The sequence below is a fragment of the Silurus aristotelis genome, assembly GCF_946808225.1.
Source record: "Silurus aristotelis genome assembly, chromosome: 9".
Taxonomy (NCBI): domain Eukaryota; kingdom Metazoa; phylum Chordata; class Actinopteri; order Siluriformes; family Siluridae; genus Silurus; species Silurus aristotelis.
Window position 1 is genome coordinate 17,181,329 of NC_139582.1, and position 26,671 is coordinate 17,207,999.

A 26,671-nucleotide genomic window follows, 5' to 3' on the forward strand; every position below is an offset into this window, starting at 1 on the left:
GGGGAGAAAAAAAAACTACAACACATACCTGCAAACAAACCATCATTGTTTCTATGGTAACAGCTTACACAGGGATTCGAATGGACGATGCTAGGGGTGTGTGATACGGACGAAAAAAAGGATATCTCGATATTTTGGGGGGATTTTTTTAATCAGTTAATCAGAAAAATGAGACTCAGTTTTGCTGTTGACTCACTTACTCACTATTGCTCCGAGACGCAAACCGGTGCTGTGGCTTTGTTTCGGATGATTTTATTTTTTGGGTAAAAATAGGCAAAAACAGACAATGTCATGTCTAAAACATCTAAAAGGGGGGAAAACCCCATAATGTTAATTAACTATATTAAATTATATAAATGTACACATTTCTGCCCAATTTCCTAACATTTCTGTATCATTCTAATGCCAAAACACCAACTATAATAAGTGTATTATCGTAGACGATATACAGTGAGGAAAATAAGTATTTAAACACCCTGCTATTTCACAAGTTCTCCCACTTAGAAATCATGGAGGGGTCTGATATTGTCATCGTAGGTGCATGTCCACTGTGAGAGACATAATCTAAAAAAAAAATCCAGAAATTACTAAATATGATTTTTAAACTATTTATTTGTATGATACAGCTGCAAATAAGTATTTGAACACCTGTCTATCAGCTAGAATTTGGACCCTCAAGGACCTGTTAGTCTGCCTTTAAAATGTCCACCTCCACTACATTTATTATCCTAAATTAGATGCACCTGTTTGAGGTCGTTAGCTGCATAAAGACACCTGTCCACCCCATACAATCAGTAAGAATCCAACTACTAACATGGCCAAGACCAAAGAGCTGTCCAAAGACACTAGAGACAAAATTGTACACCTCCACAAGGCTGGAAAGGGCTACGGGGAAATTGCCAAGCAGCTTGGTGAAAAAAGGTCCACTGTTGGAGCAATCATTAGAAAATGGAAGAAGCTAAACATGACTGTCAGCTCCCTCGGACTTGGGCTCCATGCAAGAACTCACCTCGTGGGGTCTCAATGATCCTAAGAAAGGTGAGAAATCAGCCCAGAACTACACAGGAGGAGCTGGTCAATGACCTGAAAAGAGTTGGGACCACCGTTTCCAAGGTTACTGTTGGTAATACATTAAGACGTCATGGTTTGAAATCATGCATGGCACGGAAGGTTCCCCTGCTTAAACCAGCACATGTCCAGGCACGTCTTAAGTTTGCCAATGACCATTTGGATGATCCAGAGGAGTCATGGGAGAAAGTCATGTGGTCAGATGAGACCAAAATAGAACTTTTGGGTCATAATTTCACTAAACGTGTTTGGAGGAAGAAGAATGATGAGTACCATCCCAAGAACACTATCCCTACTGTGAAGCATGGGGGTGGTAGCATCATGCTTTGGGGGTGTTTTTCTGCACATGGGACAGGGCGACTGCACTGTATTAAGGAGAGGATGACCGGGGCCATGTATTGCGAGATTTTGGGGAACAACCTCCTTCCCTCAGTTAGAGCATTGAAGATTGGTCGAGGCTGGGTCTTCCAACATGACAATGACCCGAAGCACACAGCCAGAATAACCAAGGAGTGGCTCTGTAAGAAGCATATCAAGGTTCTGGCGTGGCCTAGCCAGTCTCCAGACCTAAACCCAATAGAGAATCTTTGGAGGTAGCTCAAACTACGTGTTTCTCAGCGACAGGCCAGAAACCTGACTGATCCAGAGAAGATCTGTGTGGAGGAGTGGGCCAAAATCCCTCCTGCAGTGTGTGCAAACCTGGTAAAAAACTACAGGAAACGTTTGAGCTCTGTAATTGCAAACAAAGGCTAATGTACCAAATATTAACATTGACTTTCCCAGGTGTTCAAATACTTATTTGCAGCTGTATCATACAAATAAATAGTTAAAAAATCATATATTGTGATTTCTGGATTTTTTTTTTAGATTATGTCTCTCACAGTGGACATGCACATACGATGACAATTTCAGACCCCTCCATGATTTCTAAGTGGGAGAACTTGCAAAATAGCAAAGTGTTCAAATACTTATTTTCCTCACTATATATATATATATATATATATATATATATATATATATATATATATATATATATATATATATATATATTGCACGCCCCTAGTGGACGCACTACGAAATATACTGTAAGACGACTACAGGAGGGAGTCTCCAGTGTAAGCGGGAGAGTATATGTTTTTTGCAGCCCTTTTTGTTGCCCAGTTTCTGTAGCATCAGCTTGTCAGATTGCACTACACAATGCTGGAAGGAGACGACTGCTTTTCTTCTCGCTTGTGCGTGCGGTGAAAAGGCGCCCGGTGTGCGATCCGGTCCTGCGCCCCTTTTGTATGACGAGGGGTGAATTTGCTTTCATAGAAATTGCATCTAGCATCGCCAGGCAATTACTGCTTTACATTGTGACTTCATCAATAACCCCAGGGAGCAGGCAATTTAGAGGCTGCCCAATCTCAGGGAATTCTCAGCAGTCAATAAATGCACACTAGACCATTAAAAAGACACTTTTATTCACCCCCCTCACACCCACACACACCCACACCCACACACACACACACACACACGGCCACCTCCAATCTAGGTTTGAAATTGTGCAGCCAGATGGAGGGCTGTGGGGTCTGTTTGGCTTGCTCCTGGCCGTGACAACAAATTAACATAAAGTAATGAGTCGCCCGAGTGGAACTCCGATGCTCTTATCCCTGTAGCTGTGATCCCATCTAGCCGAGCGGAAGAACAACGCTATCTGTGCTCAGAGATACAGATAAGCTCTTGATGATCCTTGTGTCGTGGGTGCAAACCTACAAAGCTAGCTCTTGGGGGGGGGGGGGGGGGGGGCGTGATGGGCGTGACCAAAAAGACGAGGAGGAGTCATAAAACATGCTTGCATTTGCAGAGGATCGAATGTTGATGGAGGTGATCAGGATCGTTACTCGTTAGAAGGGGTCTTTAAAGTGGTCGCTTTGGACCTCCGAGCCACATGAGTACCCCAGGATATATATCTTTTACACATTTATAGACTACAAGATTCATTTGTGGTTTTACATTGAGTCTCCATTTCCTGTTATAATACCCTCCAATCTTCTGGGAAGATGTTCCACTAGATTTTTGTGAAGATTTGTGAGATTGATTTAATCACAAGGATGTTCTTAAAGTCACCTGATGTAGGTGAAGTGAGGAGGCCTGAAGTGCAGTCAATGTCAATGTGTTCAATTGGCTTTATAGCTCTATAGCAGGAGACCTTCCAATCCAACCCATGTAAAGCAGATCTTATTGGAGCTGGCTTTGTGCACAGGAGCACTGGTAATGCTTGAACAGATTTGACCAAGTAATCATTCTATACAATTGTGGTTAAAAAAAAAGCCACATATATATATATATATATATATATATATATATATATATATATATATATATATATATATATATATATATATATATATATATATATGTGCTCAGCAGGTATGTGGTGCATTCTAGCCTCGATCTATCCATGCAGTGTATGTGTATCCATGGCAACCAAAATTCCTTCCTACAGCTCACTTACATGCCACTTTGAAGAACCGCTTTCCGACGGACGACCATCTTTCTCAGAATCACCTACGCTGTGAAAACTTAAAGTCAACATCAAAAATAGATTCACACACGTGTATGGCTCTCGCGCTTATAAAAAGGGGGTTCAGACACTCCTCATTTGCATATGGTGACGCCCACAGAACTCCATAAAAGGGCATTGTCTGTATTGTCTTGTATAGTCCAAGCTAAATGTAAAGTGTTATTTATGTTTGTGCTTTTGAGAGTCACTAACAGCTGGAACCAACACACTTTGGGAAATGAACCTGATTCTGATTCTGAAATACACAGACAGCTGGAAGCTCGAAATGAGCTCTCAGGGAGAAAAGTCTGCAAAACTGTAGTGGACTTTATTTTGAGCCAGTCAAATATTTCATACCATATGATTAATCTTCTTCTTCTTCTTCTTTCGGCTGCTCCCATTAGGGGTCGCCACAGCGGATCATCCGTCTCCATACCCCCCCTGTCCTCTACATCTGCCTCTTTCACACCAACTACCTGCATGTCTTCCCTCACCACATCCATGAACCTCCTCCTTGGCCTTCCTATTTTCCTCCTACCTGGTGGCTCCATCCTCAGCATTCTTCTACCGATATAATTCATGTCCCTCCTCTGCACATGTCCAAACCATCTCAATCTCGCCTCCCTCACCTTGTCACCAAAATAATAAGTGTAAATGGTATTTTTGCTACTAATGTATTTAGTTACCGTATCTGTACTTTACTGAAGTGTTTCCATTTCAAAGTCAAATATTTGACTTTTTAATCAACTACATTTTGTGAAATCAGTCGTTCCTTTTTATTTATGTGAATAAAAAACGTAACTGTTGAAACACGTAGCGAGTCAACAATCAGGGTCGAGCGCACGCTCTGTTTTACACGTGTTCTGATCGGAGCTTGGTGCATCTACTAATCACCAACATACAGTTCAGCATCAGTACAACAGAACATTTAGAGAGGAATAAATGATGAAGAAACGCCAGACTCGAACTCGGCACAACACACGTGACCTCATTTACACGTTTTTATTTTGAAGGTTTTGTGCTCATGATCATTATAATAGAAATCAATCAGTCATTAATATCATTTTATTAATAGTTCAGTGTGCTGAGAGTCACATTCGAGTCTTTCCACATAAACCGAGGTGATTAAGTGAAGAGTCTTGTGATTAAAATGATAATAGGAACATTATAGCTATAATTAATCAGTATTTTGGATACTTAAGTACATTTAAAGGCAAAAATGTTTGTACTTTTACTCAGGTTTAAAGAGACACTTTTGCTTTTACTGGACTCATATTTTACCTACCGTATTTTCCGGACTATAAAGCGCACCCATATATAAGCCGCACCCACTGAATTTTACAAAGATTTTTATTTTAAACATAAATAAGCCGCACCTGTCTATAAGTGTCTACACTGAAACTAATGAACTTTACACAGGCTTTAACCAAAGACACACTACACACTGTGTAACTATTACTGCGTGTGTGCACGACCGAGGAATACGACCTTATTATTTTTATTATTTTTCATTTCTTAGTTTCTTTGACTAACCCGTAACGCTGTTGCCAATAAAAATAAAAAAGGACGAGTTTTGGAAACCTGTCTGTGCTTATATGATTTCTGTTGCAACTGGAGTTAGTGAGCTCTCCCTTCACCCAGACTCGGCTTGTATCTAAACAGTAGCCGACCAAGTAAGTCATTGTTTACTGTCTACCTCCTTCCTTTCACAACTATTTCTCTCGGGAGTTTATCTTTTGGCATCGTCCCGCGTTTAAAAAAAAAAAAATTTTCTCCTGATGCCGTGCAGCTCAGAACACAGGTGAGGTGCTTTTTTTCTTTTGCGGCATTTAGCAGACGGCCCTTATCCAGAGCAACGAGTTTTCGTTTCCGTTCGGAAATTTCATTGGTCTAATGTTATGGGGTTCAGTTTTTTGGCTTGAAGTTTGTGAAACTGGAAATTAGCCGCTTCGTTGTTTAAGCCGCGGGGTTCAAAACGTGGAAAAAAAGTAGCGGCTTATAGTCCGAAAAATACGTTACTTTTACTCAGATACCTGGTTTTTGGTCATCTTTTTTCTGACACTGGATACAAGACTCCTCTTTTTGTTTCTTGCTGCATTGCTCAGACTGAAACGCCGAGGTGTAACGGTGCTTTCGGAAAAGAAACGCGACACACTGCGAGGATTTAATCGAATTAAATCAAATTAAATATGTAACGCCGTCACGGAGTCGTGGACACAGTGGCTGATTCAATATTGAAATTAGCTTCGTCATGTCGTGTTTTAGTAAATATTTGCCTTCATCGTTCTCTACCACCGATCAGAAGGAGCGATCGAGATCGGTAAAACCGACTCCTGAATCAGAGGCAAAAAAAAAAAGCGGCCGGAATGACCTTGTGTATTAATGAAATCAGACATCGCAAGATACATCAGGAGTTCAGCTGTTCTGCAAGTCGGATCGATCAGCGCTTTCTTCCAACTGACTCGTTTAAAGGAAACTTTAAAAGCTCTGATTGAATGAAACGGTCTCTCTCGCGCTCTCTCAGGATAAATAATGAGGTTTGTGTACTGGGATGGCGAGGTCACACTCAGTCGAGCGTGGACGCTGCCCGTGCACTCTGAATAAGTGATTATGGGACTTTTAACAAACTGGAATACAAAAGCGTTTAACTTTTTTTTTTTTTTTTTTTTTGCTTTCTGGATATTGTGCGTATTATAACAAGTAGTTCACCTTTGTCCCCTGGTGGTCTAGTGGTTAAGATGCAGCGCTCTCACCGCTGCGACCCGGGTTCGATTCCCGGTCAGGGAACCATCCTCAGCCACTCTTAGTGCCGGTCCCAAGCCCGGATAAATTGGGGAGGGTTGCGTTAGGAAGGGCATCCAGCGTAAAAACATGTGCCAAATCAAACGTGCGGAGGATCCGCTGTGGCGACCCCTAACGGGAGAAGCCGAAAGAAAGTTTTTATAACAAGTAGTTCACCTTCATCAACTCTTTCCCTCAAAATCTGACATTCATTATTTTATTGCCAAATATTAGTTTTTTTCATTATTATTTAATTTTTTACTGACAATTATTTCGTTTTTGCTGAAAATTTTTTTATTATTCTTATTTTATTTATAATTTTTATAATTATCAAAATTCTCTTTTTTTATAATCAACCTTATTTATTCCTATATTTTGCTTTATTATATTTTATTTTTAATGTATCATTAAATATTAAATATTTATATATATTTTAAATATATACATTTTATTGAATATTTTATATATTTTTATTACATATTATATGTAATTATATTATATTATATTATATAATAATATAATATTAATTATATTATTATATTTTATAATAATATATAATATAATAATTATATTATTATATAATTATTATATTAATATTATATAAGTATAATATTTTTTCTTAACAAAAACGTGGATTTTATCCACTTTGTTTTACATTTTCTTATATTCTCAAAAAATTATTTTTAATTTCAATTTCAGCGTTTCTCCACGCAGCTCTTTTTTCATTTTCTGTATTTCTTATTTTTTTATAAGCATGAAATACAACACCTATCCTACAATGGCCTGAGGTTTGTTTCGTAAAGCAGAAATGTTGAAAATTCGCTTTAATCTTTGAAAATTGCTCCGGGTAAAACCTCTTCGGGGAAGAGAATTTCAAACACGGTCCCCCGATAACAGAGAGTTCAGAGAGCTTATTACGACCTCCAGAAACATCTGAAATTCGACCTGTGTGACGCTGTTAAAAGAGTCTTAGTCCTGAGGAGCCACGAGGAGCCGTGAGGAGAGCCCGCTGACTCATCCTATTTCTAAGTGCAAGCGCTCTTCCTGGTTCCCATCTATGTGCAGAGTTGAAAGTTCACCTGTCTGGACACGTGATCTCCTGCACCACTTTAGTTAAGAGGTGACGTGATGAAGCGAAGCTAATGGTACCACCCACAAGCTAATTATCCTCCTCGAACAGCACATCCAGAAATGTGAGGTTCCTCTTGCAACACACAATATTTTATTGGGTTGATAATGATGTTTAAAGTCGGGTACCGTCCGCACTTAGTTCCCTTTTTGCGTTAAAGCAGCTATAAACAGCCATTGCTGCCCTCGTCAAATTAAGAACAAGAAATAAGAGGTATAAGAAGAATAGAACATCTGGGAGCTGTGATGTTCCTGGAAAATACTACACTTCCTGTTTTTGACAGTGGCTCCGCCTCCTCGTGCCGCGTCGTCTTTGATTATTTTCCTGTAACCGCACAACGCTGAGTGTTTTATTCCCTGATCCGATGTTCAACATCTGTTAAAGTTAGTTCACGCTACGTTTGGGATGAAGTGCAAAAATGAGTCATTGTGTTCGGGGGGAAAAAGCTGCTTTACCACCTGCTCTACACCTGAGCGCGATACACACGCCGGCATGCTAATGTTTCTCTGCGGAAATTCATTACGCCAGCCATTTCATGCACTGCTGCGACCTAAGCACCGCCTGATTTACTGCGAGCCGGCGCCACGTCTAGGAGACGTATTCCCGTTTCAGCATTTCAGGGCACGCTATCATCACAGAGACGCCATCTTCCTTCTAGCTCTCTCACACACACACACACACACGTTTTAAAAACCATTACATTAAGCATCTTTTTTACCCCCCCCTCCCCTCCCCTCCCCTCCCCTACCCGTTCACCGAGCTTTAGGAGCATGGCGGGAGGTGGGGAGGAGTCGTATGATTACGGAACCCTCCCTCCATCACGCACCATTCACTCAAGGCTGATGTGTAATTTAAAGGTCTGATAGTCACTGCAGCCATTTGTATCTCCGGGATCGTAAAAAGCCCTTCTTTCTCGGCTAATAATAGACCATAATGAAGTTCAGGGATGGACTGAAACCCCCCCCGAGACTAAAGTAAAGGCAGATATGTAAAGCAGCACATGGGTTCGGACCACAATAAAGAATTTTAAAACGGCTATAATCCGTTTCCTTACACATCCTGTTTTTTGGGGGGTTTTTTTGCTTTTTTTTTTGTTTTTGTTTTGCAATTAATGCTTACAAAAACTTAAATGACGTAATAAAAAAAATCATTAAAAAAATTACTTTTTTAAAAATAATACAATTAAATAAACAAATAAAAACCAATATTTAAAGTTGTAGACACGTTTTATTTAAATACGCCTTCTAAAAACACGTGGAAATATATAACAAAAATTTATTAGTTCAATAAAAAAAAAAATTCTTTTTAATTAAACTAATATTTTTTTTAAACATATTTCCACGTGTTTTAAATACTTAATATTTAAATAACCGCTGAGGGGGAATTTTTTTTTTTCTTTTAAGTGTTTTATAAAAAGTCGTTTTGAATTTTGTAACTGTAATTTCGTGTTTTAATTGAACTAATATATATATATAAAATCATCAAAAATCAGGGACCACTTTTTGATCATGTTTGTGTTTAATTTTATTATGTATAGTTAAGATCATTTGTTAATTTTTTGCGTTTATTTAATTTAAAATATGTATTAGGCCATTGTACATAAAAAAAAAATATTTTTTTTTTTAAATAAAACACATTGCTTTAATTTAACAAAAAAATCCACTTACAGATGCCAGTAGCAATAATAAACATTAAACATTAAGGGTCTTACTAACCTGTACTTAGTTCACTGAGTCAGTAAGTTGAACAGTAAAAATGTTAAACACCTGGCCTTGTTACAAATCTCATCAAGTGTACAGTAATTAGCTACATGTCGGAGTTTTTCACTCGTATTTAAAAAATGAGCCACTTCAGAGAGTAAAGGATGCAGAGAGAGACCGAGAGAGTGAGAGAGAGAGAGAGAGAGAGAGAGAGAGAGAGAGAGAGAGAGAGTGAGTGAGTGAGTGAGTGAGTGAGTGAGTGAGTGAGTGAGTGAGTGAGTGAGTGAGTGAGTGAGAGAGAGAGAGAGAGAGAGAGAGAGAGAGAGAGAGAGAGAGAGAGAGAGAGACCTTTAGTCAAAAAGAGCTAATTGTGTCTCTACCAATCAGGATGAGGTTTAAGTGCCTCTGGGTTAAACAGCGTGTCTGCACTTCGGTAACTCGGCAGCTCGCGCTCAGAGAACATCATCGGCCTGAACTTATGTTTAAATGAGAAGCATGAAGAGGAAAAAACAGTAGGTGATAAAGAGAAAAATAGATAATACAAAGAGTAGTTACATTTAAGAACAACAAAAAGACTTACAAGACAATGACAATATAAACAAATCATTACATTCGAATATAAATAAAAAAATTATAATAATAATTGTATGTGGATATAAATCATGACATGTGACTATAAATGAATAATTGAATGTGAATATAACTCTATCATTGCACATGGATACATGGATATCATTTCATCTTAATATAAACAAATCCCGATTGTGTTGCACGTGAGAAGTTGTGACATCACATACCTCATAAACGAGACGGCTAAATATCACACGAGACGTTTAAGTGACTTTTCCGGAAGTGTTTGGATGCGTAAATCTACGCCGAAGGCTGTTTTCTGTGCAACATTATTGTGATATTCATCAGAAGCCGATTTCAGTCTTTAAAGCCTGCTGACAGGTCGTGTACTCAAAGCTAATGAAATCAGCAGCATGGTTAAATATGCATGCTTTTCAAATGCTGTAACTCTCTCTCTCTCTCTCCCCATCTCCCTCTCCCTCTCTCTCTCTCCCCATCTCCCTCTCCCTCTCTCTCTCTCTCTCCCTTCCTCTCACTCTCTCTCTCTCTCTGGTCAGTGTGGCCATCCTGCACCCAGGGATTGTAAATGGGGTTTTAAAAGACTGCTGCAAAATTTCCCATCATAAGAGATCTCTATTAATTAAGGTAGAGTGTAGCTAGAAGCCCGATCCTACACTGAGTGCTTTATTGCACCATCACAGCCAATTATCTGGCTATTTTTCAGCCGAGCTCCCAGTTAATAAATTCCGAGAGTACAGACGGATGTGGTGTCTCGGCTGCGCTTTTCGAGTTGAATAAATAAATAAACAAACAAACAAACAAATTAATAAAAAAAAATAAAAAAACCTGCAGGTTGCATGAGCATTACGCGTAGTCACAAACTTTCAGAGCAAAACTGAACCTACATTAAGCAGATTAAGAGGGGGAAAAAAAGGTCACATGTGAAAGAGAGAGAGAGAGAGAGAGAGAGAGAGAGAGAGAGAGAGAGAGAGAAAGATGGAAAGAGGAAAAATGAACAGGAGCAATTTAGCTCAGAGCCACAGCTAATTTCATGCTCTGCGTTTTATTCTCCTGCTTCAATAATTCGGACTTGGTTAGGCATGCGCACTGGAGCACTGAAACACTGAAAAGCTGAAACGCTCCTCTGATAATCCAGGACATTTACCCTGAGGCTGGATGCACAAGAACTTAGATTATGGATCACAGCTCACAGCTCGTAACATTCAACCTATATCTCATATTACATTTCTAACACCATATGGTATCCACAAACCAGGAATGCAATCCTATCATATAGAGATCTGCTAAGTATTTAATTATAAGTGCATTTCTAAATCATGAATTCAGATACAAACTAATTATGGAAGAAGAGAAGCGTGTAAAAGAAAACGAAACCCTACATGTTAAATAATATTTCCCACACGGGCACAGTTCCCTGTAACACACGCCGCTCACAGAGAGGTGCATTGTGGAGAAATGACCATTAACCGTTAACCATCTGTTAAACATAATTCGGCACAGAGCGCTCGATTAGTGGCGTCGCAAGCCGTTTTTGCCTTAATGTGCAAAATATTGTGTGTGATGAGCGTTGGGAATAAATGTTTTAGCATAATGTTTTGCCATTAAAACATACATACATAATATACATATAAATACCATAAGGACAAATGTATTGAGACATCTGACTTTTTCAGCCATATGTAGTTCTTCTCCAAACTGTTACCACAAACTTGGAGACACACAATTGTATAGGACGTCTTTGGATCCTGCTTTGGAGACCCAAACCTGCTCCAGCATGACAATGCCCCTGTGCATAAAACTGCTTTACATGGGTTGGAGTGAAGGTTCCCCAGCTATCTGAACACCTTTGGGATGAATGTGAACGCTGACTGCCCCCCAGGCCTCCTGGTCTTTAACCTCTAACACTCTTATGGCTGAACAATCACAAATCTCCACAAAATCTAGTGGAACACCTTCCCAGAAGAGAGGATGTTATAATAACAGCATCATTAGGGGAACTTAATGTGGAGTGGGATGTTCAAAAAGAAGCACGTAGCAATCTTGTGCTCAGGTGTCCACAAACTTTTGTCTGTATGGTGTAAATATTATTATTATTATTATTATTATTATTATTATTATTATTATTATTATTATTATTATTTATTTATTTATTTATTTTTTATATATATACACCTGTATGGTGTAATATTATTATTATTAATATATACACCTGTATTATTATTATTATTATTATTATTATTATTATCATTATTATTATTATTATTATTATTATTATATTATTATTTTAAATATATAAACCTGTATGGTGTAATATTATTATTATTATTATTATTATTATTATTATTATTATTATTATTAATATATACACCTGTATTATTATTATTATTATTATTATTATTATTATATTATTATTTTAAATATATAAACCTGTATGGTGTAATATTATTATTATTATTATTATTATTATTATTATTATTATTATTATTAATATATACACCTGTATTATTATTATTATTATTATTATTATTATTATTATTATTATTAATATATACACCTGTATTATTATTATTATTATTATTATTATTATTATTAATATATACACCTGTAATATTATTATTATTATTTTTAATATATACACCTGTAATATTATTATTTTTTTTTTTTTTTATATATACACCTGTATTATTATTATTATTATTATTATTATTATTATTATTATTATTACATAACTTTTAAAAATCTCAAAGTACAAATAAATTAATTAAAATTAACAAAAGAAATCATAAAATAATAATAATAATAAAAATAATAAATTATAAAAATTAAAATCACCTGAATGGTACCCTAAAAAAGTAGGCTTTAAAAGCAGATTTAAAAACACTAAAAGATTCATAAAATCTTAAATACATATAATACTTTTTAATCCATTTAAAGTTACGTAACGTTACGTCTCGGACTGATTCTGGAGACTCCTTCGATATATGTCACTGTGAAATAATCAGCACCTTCCGGCCAATCAGGATAGAGAAAAAAAAACCTGGCAAAAAAAAAAATTATTACACATGACCAAAGGGTTTGCATTTAATCCAGGCACAGATCTGACATCTTTGCGAGTCTTGTTCGTAACAGATTGCATCATCATCATCATCATCATCATCATCATCATCACTCCAGACTGCTCCTCTTCACCCTGACACTACACTGAACTCGACAGCTGGATAAGTATTTATGTGCGCTGTTGAAAAGGGGCTCGTCAGCGTTCTCTTAAAACCTGAACACAAACGTTAAATGCTCCACTTTTCCTCCCCGATCCCCAGAGAGAGGCTCCGGTTTTATAGAACATATAGAGATTATACAGTTATATAACACCAGCCCTTGAAGGACACGACCTACATACATTCCCATTTACATTACTGACGCGTGTTTGCTTTGGTCTTCAGCCAACTCCATGTGAGAGAGAGAGAGAGAGAGAGAGAGAGAGAGAGAGAGAGAGAGAGAGAGAGAGAGATAAAGACAGACAAAGAAGAATGTGAGAGAAAAAAAAGAGCAATAGAGACAGGTAGTGAAGAAAAGAAGAGAGAGTAAGAAAGACAAACAAACAGAGAAGGAAAGGAGAGAGAGAGAAAAATAAAGACAGACAAAGAAGGAGTGTGAAAGAAAATTGATAGCCATCGAGAGACAGACAGTGAAGAAATCAGGAAGAGAGAGAGAAATAGAGAGATGGAAAGACAGACAGACAGACAAACAAACAGACAAAAGAAAGAAGGGAGTGAGAGAGATAGAGAGACAGACAGAGAAGGAAAGAAGAGAGAAAAATAAAGACAGACATAGATGGAGTGTGAAAAAAATAGAGAGTGATAGACAGACTGAAGAAAAAAGGGAGAGAGAAAGAAAGAGAGACAAAGAAGTGTGAGAGCAGAGAGCGATTGAATCAGACAAAAAGACAGACATAAAAAAAGATGAGAGAGAGAATGAAGGAAGAGAGAGAGAGAGAGAGAGAGAGAGAGAGAGAGAGAGAGAGAGAGAGAGAGAGAGAGAGAGAGAGAGAGAGAGCGCCAGGTAGACAGAGAAGGAAGGAGGGAGGAAGAGAGAAAGAGACAGGGTTTTTAGACAGTGCTGCCATCTAGTGTTTTTGCTGGTATTTGCAGTCAGAAAGTTGGGAGGGGGCAATCCAGAGCGTCAAACTTGGCGTTTAGGTCGTTTTTTGTTTGCACTCGTTCTTACATGCGGTGAAAATCGAAGAAGATTTGTTTAAAAGAATGCTTTCATTTACGGTTGAAATCTCGATTCTGAAAGGTCAGATCACATGCACTCTTTCCAATACGTTATCATTTCTATAACAGAAGCTAATTCACCAGGACTCGAGCAACAGATGTGGAGCATAAACATACTTAGAAAACACAGGAGGAGTCTCAGGTTTTAGAAAAGTTTTGGAAAAGTCAGAGATAAAGCCATATGTTTAGAGCAGGACAGGACATAGAGAACTAGATTAGATAACCTTTCTGTAGGCGGAAGTAAGATTCCGGCAAGAGTGAGCAAGATTGGATAATCCTACAAGATTGGATAAACTTCTGATGAAAGTAAACGAGATTGGATTATCTTCTTATGAGAGTGAGCGAGATTGGATTATCTTCTTAAGAGTGAGCGAGATTGGATTATCTTCTTGCAAGAGTGAGCGAGATTGGATAATTTTATAAGAGTGAGTGAGATTGGATTATCTTCTTATGAGAGTGAGCGAGATTGGATTATCTTCTTGCGAGAGTAAACAAGATTGGATAATGTTCTTGTGAGAGTAAACGAGATTGGATTATCTTCTTGCAAGAGTGAGCGAGATTGGATAATTTTATAAGAGTGAGCGAGATTGGATTATCTCCTTGCAAGAGTGAGCGAGATTGGATAATTTTATAAGAGTGAGCGAGATTGGATTATCTTCTTGTGAGAGTGAGCGAGATTGGATTATCTTCTTGCAAGAGTGAGCGAGATTGGATAATTTTATAAGAGTGAGCGAGATTGGATTATCTTCTTATGAAAGTGAGCGAGATTGGATTATTTTCTTGCGAGAATGAGCGAGATTGGATTATCTTCTTGCAAGAGTGAGCGAGATTGGATAATTTTATAAGAGTAAGCGAGATTGGATTATCTTCTTGCAAGAGTGAGCAAGATTTATCAAATGGATCAACTATTTGGCTAAAATATTTGAATAAAAGAAAAAGTGTACTGTATCAGACGTTCATTTGCATGACACGTGTTCCAGATGTGTCGTGAATTGAGCTCTTTAAATACACCATTAAACCGACAAGCTCAAAATCAAGAGAGTTACAGAAACACATGCAGGAGAAGCTGAGAGAAAATCAGCGCTGTTTGTCTTCACTCGACGCTCATTTCCTCTCGCCTTCACTCCCTCTTTATCATCAAGATAAAAAAAAAAAAAGAAAAAAAAAAGAAGAGTACATCGAGCATCTGTGTGACTCCTGGCAACCTTTTTTTTTTTTTTTTACCGTTTCCCAACAGCAAAGTGGCGTTTAATGACAGCGTAGAGAACGCAAATGAAACACCGGGGTGTTATTTTATTCTCAGCAGCGAGAGTGTTATCAAATTCTCTGAAACATCACCGGTTCTGTGTTGAATAAAGTTTAATCCACGTATAAATTATTGATCAAATTGGTGAAGGCGTGAAAAACAGGAGCGTGTATCCTTACGTCGCGTTCTGACTCACGCTCATCGTTCAGTATTCCCAAAAACGTTGTCGACACTTTTAACGAAGAGTTAACAAGAAATCGCAGGAAGTGTTACAGTAAGAGATTCGCAGATGTTTCACAGATGTTCCACCACATCAAATGTAACTATGAATCAATTGTATAGTGCGTTTAAAAAGTCGCTCCGCGGTGGCGGCATAGAGAACAGCAGGAAGTGGAGCAGGTTTTTAAAGCTGCCGATAAATACATGGATTTAGTTAAACACAACCATACAAACCACACAAACCACACAAACCATACAAACCACACAAACCATACGAACCACACAAACCATACAAACCACACAAACCATACGAACCACACAAACCATACAAACCACACAAACCATACGAACCACACAAACCATACGAACCACACAAACCATACGAACCACACAAACCATACAAACCACACAAACCATACAAAACATACAAACCACACAAACCATAATGATTGGCAGGTTGCTGTGGGATAAGTGCAATAAAACAATATAACAGCACTTCCTGTGAAAGTGAGTGAGATTGGATAATATTCTTGTGCGAGGAAGTAAGATTGGATAATATTCTTGCAAGAGTAAGTGAGATTAGATAATAGTCTTGCGAGAGAGAGTGGGATTGGATAATTTCATTGTGAGAGTAAATAAGATTGGATAATATTTTTGCAAAAGTTAGAAAGATTAGAAAATAGTCTTGCGAGAGTGAGTTAGATTAGATAATATTCTTGTGAGAGTGAGTGAGATTGGATAATATTCTTGCAAAAGTGAGTGAGATTGGATAATATTGTTGCAAGAGGGATTGTGATTAGATTATATTCTTGCGAGAGTTAGAAAGATTGGATAATATTTTTGCTAGAGTAAATGAGATTGGATAATATTTTTGTGAGAGTGGGTGAGATTGGATAGTATTCTTGCAAAAGTGAGTAAGATTGGATAATATTGTTGCGAGAGGAATTGATATTAGATAGCAAGTCTGAATGATTGGATATTTTTGCGAGAAATAAGTGAGATCGGATAATATTCTTGCGAGTGTCAGACAGATCGGATAATATTCTTGCGAGAGTGAGTGAGATTGGATAACATTCTTGCGAGTCAGAGAGATCGGATAATATTTTTGTAAAAGTCTAAAAGATTGGATATTTTTGCGAGAAGGAAGTGAGATCGGATAATATTCTTGTAAAAGTCTGAAAGATTGGATTTTTTGCAAGAAGGAAGTTGGATCGGATATTTTTGTAAAAGTCTGAAAGATTGGATATTTTTGCGAGAAGGAAGTGAGATTGGATAATATTCTTGCGAGAAGAAAGTGAGATCGGATATTTTTGTAAAAGTCTGAAAGATTGGATATTCTTGCGAGAAGGAAGTGAGATTGGATAATATTTTTGCGAGAGTCAGAGAAATTGGATAATATTTCACAAAGGGACAGTATTTGGAATGGGATGTTAAACAAAAGAAACACATACTGATCTACTGCTCAGGCGTCCACAAACATTTGTCTATAAAGTGTATATCCATTTGCCCTCGAGGCCTCTAGAGTCACTCCTCTTCATTAACTTCTTCAGTAACATCTGGAAGCTGCTGGTGAGTGAATCATTTTATCAATACTGAGTCACATCCAGCGTTTACTTTCTCTTTTATTCTTTTCATCCAAGTCTCCACAACAACACTGGCATTTCCGCAGCCCTAAAAGCACCGTGCATTGACCCAGTTTGTATCTCATGACTCAAACTGAATTAAAATTAGAGACTAAACACTTTGGTTACACTTTATTTTAAGGATCAGAATTTTGCCTTCACTAGCGATTTATACGAGCCTCTTTACCATCATATTTTTGTCTTATAGCCCCCTTACACTTTATTTTTTTTTCAAAGAAAGAAGATATTTACAATTAAAAACTTATGTTTGATGTTTGGCAAATGACTGCAAATTCAAGATGTCTGTCATTTGCAGTTTGTTCTCATGTTAAATCACAAAAGTCTTCACTGCGATATTTAGTGTAGCTCTTGTTTTTGGAAAACTTGCTGGCCAGTTCGATTATTTACTCACCGTTTGTTTGATTATTTATAACCCTTGATAAAAGAGACAAACTTTGGCACAAATGTCTACCTGGAGCCCAGCACCTTTATTGAAAGCTTCGCCGTTTGTACACAAGAGTCCTTCTGCTATTCTGTCAATTTCGTCAAAATGAATGCCACTTTGCTAGCTAACATCAGCCATTTTGGTAAGTGTTTACTATTTTTTGCCACATCCCCCTCGGTTACAGTCCCTTCAACTGAGAGTTTGACCTGAGCCACTCAGGGGTAAGTGACAGGAACAGAGAAGTAGGCAGGAAAAAAAAAAAAAAAAAAGAGCTACAGCTGCCTCTGACTCATAATAAAAATAATAATAATTTAGTGTAAATTTGGGGCGAATGTGACGTCTTGCCCTCGTCCTTGTCTGACATTGTGGCGTCTCTGCGTCGATCTTCCGGCAATGTTTTGCACGTCAGCAGGTCCGCGGCGAAGCCGTATGCATTATTCATTAAGGCTAAGTAAGCTACATTTAATTTGCAAATCAGCTGTTCGCGTTAGCCCTAATGATATGCTAATAGCTGTGGAGACTCAATTCCCTGAGCAGGGGTCCCTGAGTGAGAGGAAAAAGCTGCAGGATCATGCCAAAGAATGTCTGCATTAGCCGGTACGAGTTCTAGTTTTCTTTTCCGATTCCCGACATCCCTTTCGTGCTCGCGAGATTAATCCGGTCCCGGTCAACTTCAGTTCAAATCTATAACGAAACTATACGATCCTGCATGAGACGTAATGAAGAATTCAGCACATATTGTTCTTATCGAAATTAAAGCGCGATTTTATCTATTTATTATGTACGCAAAACTTTCCATATCTTTTATTTTTATATATAAAAAAAAGCATCATATAAGTATCAATTTATTATATAATTTAAATATCGATGTCAAATTTATTTATGGACAGTATGTTAATATATAAACATAGTATTTAACATATTTAAAAAAAACAATTTTACAATGCAATTTTTTTTTTATATAAATCATTGATTTTTTTTGTTTTTGTTTGCTTTTTTTTAATGACCTATTTGTTTGTTTGTTTTTTCTAAAGTAGTATTACAAGAATTTTATTTTGGTTTAATTAAGTTTCATTTATTTTATTAATATTTATATTATTTTAAACAAATATATACATACATTTTACTTGAATGCTTCCATAAATAAATAGTTGTTAAAATGTTAAATGTTAAAAGATAAAGCGTAAATTCTATTCACAGAAAGCTCAGTGTCTGTGAAAGTAATTACGCTCGGGCTACAATGGAGTTTTAAATAACAGGCGAGAATTGATAAGTCGATGTTTAATTTACAGCCCAAATAATCAGCCCTTAATGTTCTAAACTATCTGATCTGCTCGTCCTTCAACAAAGTACAAAAAAAATTCCATTGACTAATTTCGCACTTTGCGCTGGATGTGTCGCAAAGAGGGGAAAAATAAGGCAAATAAACATGAACTTAAAGAAATAAATAAGTAAAATCGCAGTAATGGTGGCCTTTCAGTGTAATTTAGCAGTTAATTGCAGCTTGTGAACTCTCGCTTCTTGAAGTCAACGTTCTTCTAAACATCTAATCAGCCTCAAATTATTTTCACATTTCCCCACTGGTCTTCAGACAGCGCCGCCGTTCTCTCACGGAGACGTCAACCGGGGAAAAAAATGAATGGCAAGAAAAAAAATACTCTTCAAACTTTTAACCCGAGGCAGTGAGAATGAAGTTCAGGTTACGGAAACGGACTTCTGTATGCTTGAGGGTTTTCTAGAGTCGAAGAAAACGTACAAACTGATGAGAACAGCTTTGTGCTTTTATGCATGAGATCCACATCTGTGTGATGACCCTCTTTTATTTATTTTTTTAATCATTTGCCATTCCGACAAGCTTTCAGGAATAAAATTACAATCTGGAGCTGAATGACAACTTCTCACTCGCCTGGTCTGAGAGACACACAGTTCCTCTTTTTGAAATCTGGAAATCAATACAATACACTATATAGACAAAATCTTGTGGACAACTGAGCATACGATTGGTATGAGCTTCTTTATGAACATCCCATTCCATAGTAAATACCTCTTTAATATTAGAATAACCTTCACTCTTCTTGGAAGATGTTCCACTAGATCTGGTTGAGATTTGTGGAGATTCATTCTGCCACAAAGGTGTAAGTAAAGTCAGGTACTGATGTAGGTGAGAAGGTGAGGAGGCCTGGGGTGCATATTATCAATTACAAAAAAAACTATTAACAATCATTAAATAAAATGTTTGCAATGTCAAAGAAACAGCATATCTCCCAAATCTATGAATATGAATGAATATGCAAATTTGCACCCTTCTGCCATACCGATTGGCTATGAACTAGTTCACTAATAACTCACGTCTGTAATCGTTTCAACATTTGGATATGCGTCTTCCTATTTGGCACGATTGATTTTTCCCACAAATAAATGCTGTTACCATGGCAACCACGACTACCAATCACTAAAAGTAGCTGTGTGATTATGCGACAAAAATTTTAAGTCATCATGACCATTAAGAAAAAAAACAATATAGAAGAAAGTAAATTGTGCTGATTTGATGATGTGGTTTATTCCTCCTATACTACATCAATAATCATGTTATTGGGTGTTTTAAAGACCATCAATTAAACAGATATTATATATAATATATATATATATATATATATATATATATATATATATATATATATATATATATATATATATATATATATATATATATATTATATCCTTGTATATTATATTATATCCCTATATCCTATTTATATTTATTTCAATAAATCATTGTGGCGTTTTCGAGTTGAAATGAGAGGGCTGATGGAAAACATCCTGCTTCCTGTTAGTAGTGCTGATTATAAAATCATCACCATATGCACCTCAGTACATTCCCACTTCCTTCTCCAGAATATAACTCAATAGGATGAATCCTGTGGTGTAGAAACGACCTGAAAAAGCGAAGAATAAAAAAATCTTTGATGACCTTCAACTTGTCGCCATAAATCACGCTGAAAAATGTCCAGCCTTTCATTATCAGGCCCGGCAGTGCCGCTGCTTCCCCATGGGGCCGTTAGAGGGAGTTAATGAATTACAGTGTAACACCCCAATTAACAAGGTGGGGCCAGATCAGGAGAGCGCCAGAGAGGTACGTGGGATATCGCTAAGAAACAAATTACCGTCGTGTGGTGGGGTTCACATCGGTTCCTGAGGTGTTCTAACAGTGCAGCTTGGAAAGCCAGGCAGTGTTTCTCTATACTGCATTGTGTTTTTCCTGTTACACCTTGTTGATTTAACATCGAAGGCATAGAGGCCACACTTTCTTCATTTGGCCTCAAAGGCACACAAGCCACACCTTGATTTGGCCTCAAAGGCATAGAGGCCACACCTTTTTCATTTGGCCTCAAAGGCACACAAGCCACACCTTCTTGATTTGGCCTCAAAGGCATAGAGGCCACACCTTCTTGATTTGGCCTTGAAGGCACACCACCCACACCTGCTTTATTGGGCCTACAGGCCTAAAGGCACACAGGCTGCACAGAGGCGTTACCTTTCCACACCTAATTTTTGTTTTTTTTGTATTTTATGAAGGGCACACAGGCCACGCCTCTGATTGAAAAAATATGAACTATATTTTTATAATCAGTTTAGACCCCAGAACGCTTATCTGCGTCGAGGGGGGAAATATGCAGGGTGGATAAGCAGCGCTTAGGAGAAATGTCTTGTGATGCCCTTGTAGTTTGCGCACTTCAGTCGCTCCCCAGCCATCAGAATCTCAGAAAGTGGTTCTGCTCGGCTGGAGCACGAGAGCCATGAGGAGCCCATCAGTGCTTCTCTGGTGGGAAGTCGTGCGGAATAAACCCCACGCTGAAGGCTAATTTGCTGTGCTAATGCTCCATGAGGGCTGGTCAAGGACTCAGAGATAAGGCTACAGCAGAGGAGCAGGAGACAGACACACACACACACACACACACACACACACACATGTGCAGGTACTTACACATAAACAAATACAAGCAGCCTGTATAAGTTTGAAAGCATTCCACCTGAAATAATGGTAAAAGGCATCTCTCTGGGGAAGAGCAGCTGGTGCCAAGCCATGCCTGAGTAAGTGAAAACTACAAGCTCAGGATCATCTGGATGAAGCTGGAGGACATCACATTGGGGTGGAGACTCATCTGTGTTCATTCTGTTACCTGTTACTATTCTCTTTAATACTTTATGGTCCACCATATACATAGAATTATCTAATGGACTGTAATAGCACAATAAGCACTGGACAATCCATGGCTAGGTGTGTGTTACACAAGAAACTGAGAACGAGTGAGTGAGCAAAGAGAGAGTGAGGAAATTAGTGAAAGATTTAATTTTGGTCAGTAAGGTCATTAGGAAATATTTACAAAAGCAGTGATTATTCTGATTATTCTGAATTACTTGTGCATCAGCATCAGGTATTCAGACAGACCATAGTATAGTGGGCTGTGGTAAAATCAGCTGCAGGAATAGAATAGAATAGAATAGAATAGAATAGAATAGAATAGAATAGAATAGAATAGAATAGAATGCTAATACAATTCTATTGTAATATGTATGTATGCAAATGCTATGTTAATATGGATGGATGAATGGGTGGGTGGATAAAAATAGAGAATAAAGCAAAATTAGAATAGAATAGAATAGAATAGAATAGAATAGAATAGAATAGAATACATTTCTACTGTAATATGTATGTATGCAAATGCTATGTTAATATGGATGGATGGATGGATGGATGGATGGATGGATAAAAATAGAGAATAAAGCAAAATTAGATTAGAATAGAATAGAATAGAATAGAATAGAATAGAATAGAATAGAATAGAATAGAATGCTAATACATTTCTATTGTAATATGTATGTATGCAAATGCTATGTTAATATGGATGGATGGATGGATGGATGGATGGATGGATGGATGGATGGATGGATGGATGGATGGATAAAAATAGAGAATAAAGCAAAACTAGAATAGAATAGAATAGAATAGAATAGAATAGAATAGAATAGAATAGAATAGAATAGAATGCTAATATAATTCTATTGTAATATGTATGTATGCAAATTCTATGTTAATATGAATGGATGGATGGCTGGATGGATGAATGGATGGATGGATAGATAAAAATAGAGAATAAAGCAAAAATAGAATAGAATAGAATAGAATGCTAATACAATAATATGTATGTATGCAAATGCTATGTTAATATGTATGTATGTATACAATTAGAGAATAAAGCAAAATTAGAATAGAATAAAATAGAATAAAAAAACAAAAAAGAGAAAAAACTATAGAATAGAATAGAATGGTAGGAATTTAATGAATTGGTATCAGCTTTAGAATATTCAATGTATGAAGCCATCACCTGATCATGAAGAGAAACATGGAGGAACGCGAATGCTATTTCCTGACTACAGCGTGTACAGGAAGTGGAAGTGCTGAGGCACGTGTGAGCGCACTGTCTACACTCTCTACACTTTTAAAGAGGAGAGATCTGTGTGACTGGCCACGACTCCTGATCTCCACTCCAGCTGTTTGATGAAGGTTTGCCCCATACTGAGAAGCAGAAACACCTTTCATACGTTTTCTGTGTGAAGAAAAAAAAAGAGAGCGGTGAGAGCACATGGATTCCTGCCTCCACCACATGCATTATTCATTGTACGCAGCGTGTAAGCCGTGCTGTTGGTTAAATCCGTAGGTGTTCCCTGCTCCATAATCAGAGCAGGCCGCAGAGCAGCCTTTGCTCAGCTCCAGCACATACCACATGATCGCTTTTGTACAGACCGAGTGGACGGATTTATTGGGGACAGGAGTGTCACTGTTTATCCCACAGTGTCCGTAATCTCCAGCGTGAAGTTTCTCTCAGACTGCTGATGAGCTCTGTACACACACAGCAGGAAAAAGAATTGAGGGAAACACAGCAGGGAAGCGTCAGGCCGGGATTCCAATACCTTCCTCACTGAGAGTTTGTGGAAAGGAAAGAACGACGTGTCAAGCTCAACGCTAGACTTTAACACAGAAAATAGATATAACAGAGAAAACGGAAAGAAAAGGAACAGAAATGATAGACTCACTAAAGAAAAGAAAGGAAAATAAACCTTTATCATGCATTATTATGACTTCTAATTACTACCCTTGACCCCCAGTGATCCTCACGTACATGGACGAGTCGCAGAGGGTCAGCTCTAAACCCGAATCCGCCACCCAAGACACTTTTTCGCATCATTTTTTGAACACAATCCTGGCGTGGACAATGATTTAATGGTGCGTAAAAGTCTTTTCAGAGGTACGAAGAGCAGCTGGCCCGGGTTTCAGAGAGCTCGAGGGACGGTTAACTGCGTGGAACGGCCCTCATTACAAGAGCAGTCGTAACGCATGGGCCGTCAGAGCGGCACGGCAGCTGGGACACGACCCACAATCCCCTGCTTACTGCTCACACGGAGGTACACGGACAGCGATGGAAAAGAGCTGAAGAGCACTAAAGCGGTTGGTGTTTGTGCTGGAAAAGCACCATGAGAAAAGCTGCTGTGATGAAGAGCAATTACAGTTACTGGACACTGGTAAGTTAAAGGTACGTTCGATGTTGCTGAATGTCAGTGAAAAAAAATAAGGCTGCAAACCTCCGACACTGGAGACTCCTTCCTCTTCAAGGAGCTGTTGCCATAGAAACAATAGCAATCTGTTGCTAATGGAATGAGAGCAAGAATATAAACCTGTGCTGTTATTAATAACAAATCAGCACTTTCTGACCAATCGGACTTGACCTGTATATACGTGAAAATTACAAACCTGTATAAAAGTGCTGTAAAGATTTCGGCAAATCCAAAAGTATTGGGACACCGGCTTTTCCAGCTAAGGCACGCTTTCACATGCAGGAGGTCTGTGGATGATGTATCAGGAAAGTTTGCCCTTCACTTGAACTAGGAGACCCAAAGCTGTTCCAGCATGATTATACCCCAGTGCACACAGCTTCATGAAGATCTGCTTTCCATGAGTTGGAGCGCGGAAGATCTCCTGCTATAGGGCTCCAACGGTTTTCAAAACCTTTGTGATGAATGTGAACGCTGACTGCACCCCTCCTACATCAGTACCTGACTTTCCTGAATGTATCTTCTAAACACGATGACCTGTAATAACCCCTGATCATAAATAATCCAGGAAACGCCATGATGTAACATTTCGGCCTCGATCATAATTGACCGATTTGTAATGATTGAGAATGGTGCATCCAGAAAAAGCAGTCTGTCGGATATGTCCTTTCTAACGCCGTCTGATCAGCGATCATCATCATCTGTTTGTATGGCAACGCCAAATATTCCAGCTGTGAAGAGGAAAGGGCTTTGGTACGACCGAGCGAACTGGATCACCTCTACGGCTTCATAATAATTACGAAGCAAATATCTTCTCTATATCAAACCAGGGGCTTGCATTAATTCTAATCAGCAAGGGTAGTGAGGCTTGACAGCAGGGCCCGAGGGGGAAACAGAGCGTGTGTGTGTGTGTGTGTGTGTGTGTGTGTGTGTGTGTGTGTGTGCGCGCTATCACTCTGAACGACTGAATTTCCCTCGTCAGGCTCCACCGGCTGCTCAGACGCACTGACCTTTCCCCAGCCTCTATTGGACCAGGCAGCAAAATAAAAGGCACACGGATTTTCTCCTCCCCCGAAGATTTTTAGCGTCTGAAACGTGCTTTCATTCGCCGCCAGAGCTACCAGTACAGGGTAATCTTACAGCTACCAGTTTAGAGAAACTCTGCATTGAAAAAAATGAATCGAACACATTCAGTACAATTGAATTCACAAAATTATCCGTGGGCGACTCAAAAAGGATGTGGCCAAAAGCTAGAAGACGAGTTTATGTGCTAAAATCCATTCAGATGACGATAAAATCCACAATCCTTCCATTGTTTTTTTTTCCTTTTCCTAATACTTGATCTTGCTTAATGAGATTTCTTCCATGAGGCGTGTTTCGTGTTTTTCCCCCAAAAATCGAATTAAAAGAAAAAAATATTTTAAAAAAAATTTCGCTTTTGAAAGGTTTTTTTTATTATTCTTTTTCTTTAAAAAAAAAAAAAGTCAAATATAAAATAAAAAAAAAAACATCTGTATTTTTTATATTTCTTTTTCAATTCTTTCCGTTTTTTTTTTTTTTTTAATGATCAAAATGGATCAAATGTTTCATATTTACAGAAGATTCAAGATTTTAATGGAGATTTTTTTTTCTTTTTCTAAAAAGACAATATTTTAATACAATTAAAAAAAATGTGGCTTTAGAGAGAAAAACATGTAAATAAATGGAAATTATGTCAAGGTTATAAATCAGACATTCGATATGTCTAACTAGACATTTTCTGCATTTCACTCTAGAAACGAAATATAGAAAACTGACTAAAAACTGAAACCTTTTTGAACTGCATTTTCAGATTTTCTTGCGCTCTGATTGGTGTGTGTGTGTGTGTGTGTGTGTGTGTGTGTGTGTGTGTGTGTGTGTGTGTGTGTGTGTAAAATCCATACCTTTGATTTGAGGGTCCAGAACTCCTCTGTTCCATGCTGAGCTTTTCGCAGAGTGGTGAGATAGTCATAACTGATAACTGCTGTCTAAAAGGAATAGAGATTTCTATTATACATCAACTCTAAAATATAAATCGAATCTAAAGTACAACTGGAACAACACTTTACACTGTCATTTCAAATAGACATCAACAACAGACATACACTATATAAACAAAGGTTTGTGGACACCTGAGCATAAGATTGCTATGTGCTTCTTCTTGAACATCGCATTCCGCATTTAGTCTCCATTTACTGTTATAATAACCTCCACTCTTCTGTGGAGATGTTCCACAAGATGTTATAGTGAGCTTGTGGAGATTCTCTTTCAGCCACAAGGGTGTTAGTAAAGTCAGGTACTGATGTAAATGAGATGAGAAGGCCTCACCTATTTATGTTTGTTTGTATGTTTGATTGTTTAAAACGTGAACAGTGAAAGCAAGTCAAGAAGCTTTTATTGTTATTTCAACTATATATATCT

The 26,671-nt window shown here is 37.8% G+C and overlaps 1 protein-coding gene across 2 annotated transcripts in view; it reads right to left on the reverse strand.

The window, feature by feature from the left end:
• adck1 (aarF domain containing kinase 1) overlaps positions 1-26,671 on the reverse strand; it is a 106,366-nt gene that overhangs the window by 76,877 nt on the left and 2,818 nt on the right. For both annotated transcript variants that reach the window (XM_083551077.1, XM_083551076.1), the window contains exon 3: positions 26,155-26,238. In XM_083551077.1, coding sequence (XP_083407203.1) covers positions 26,155-26,238 — 84 coding nt within the window. The remainder of the gene's footprint in view (positions 1-26,154; positions 26,239-26,671) is intronic.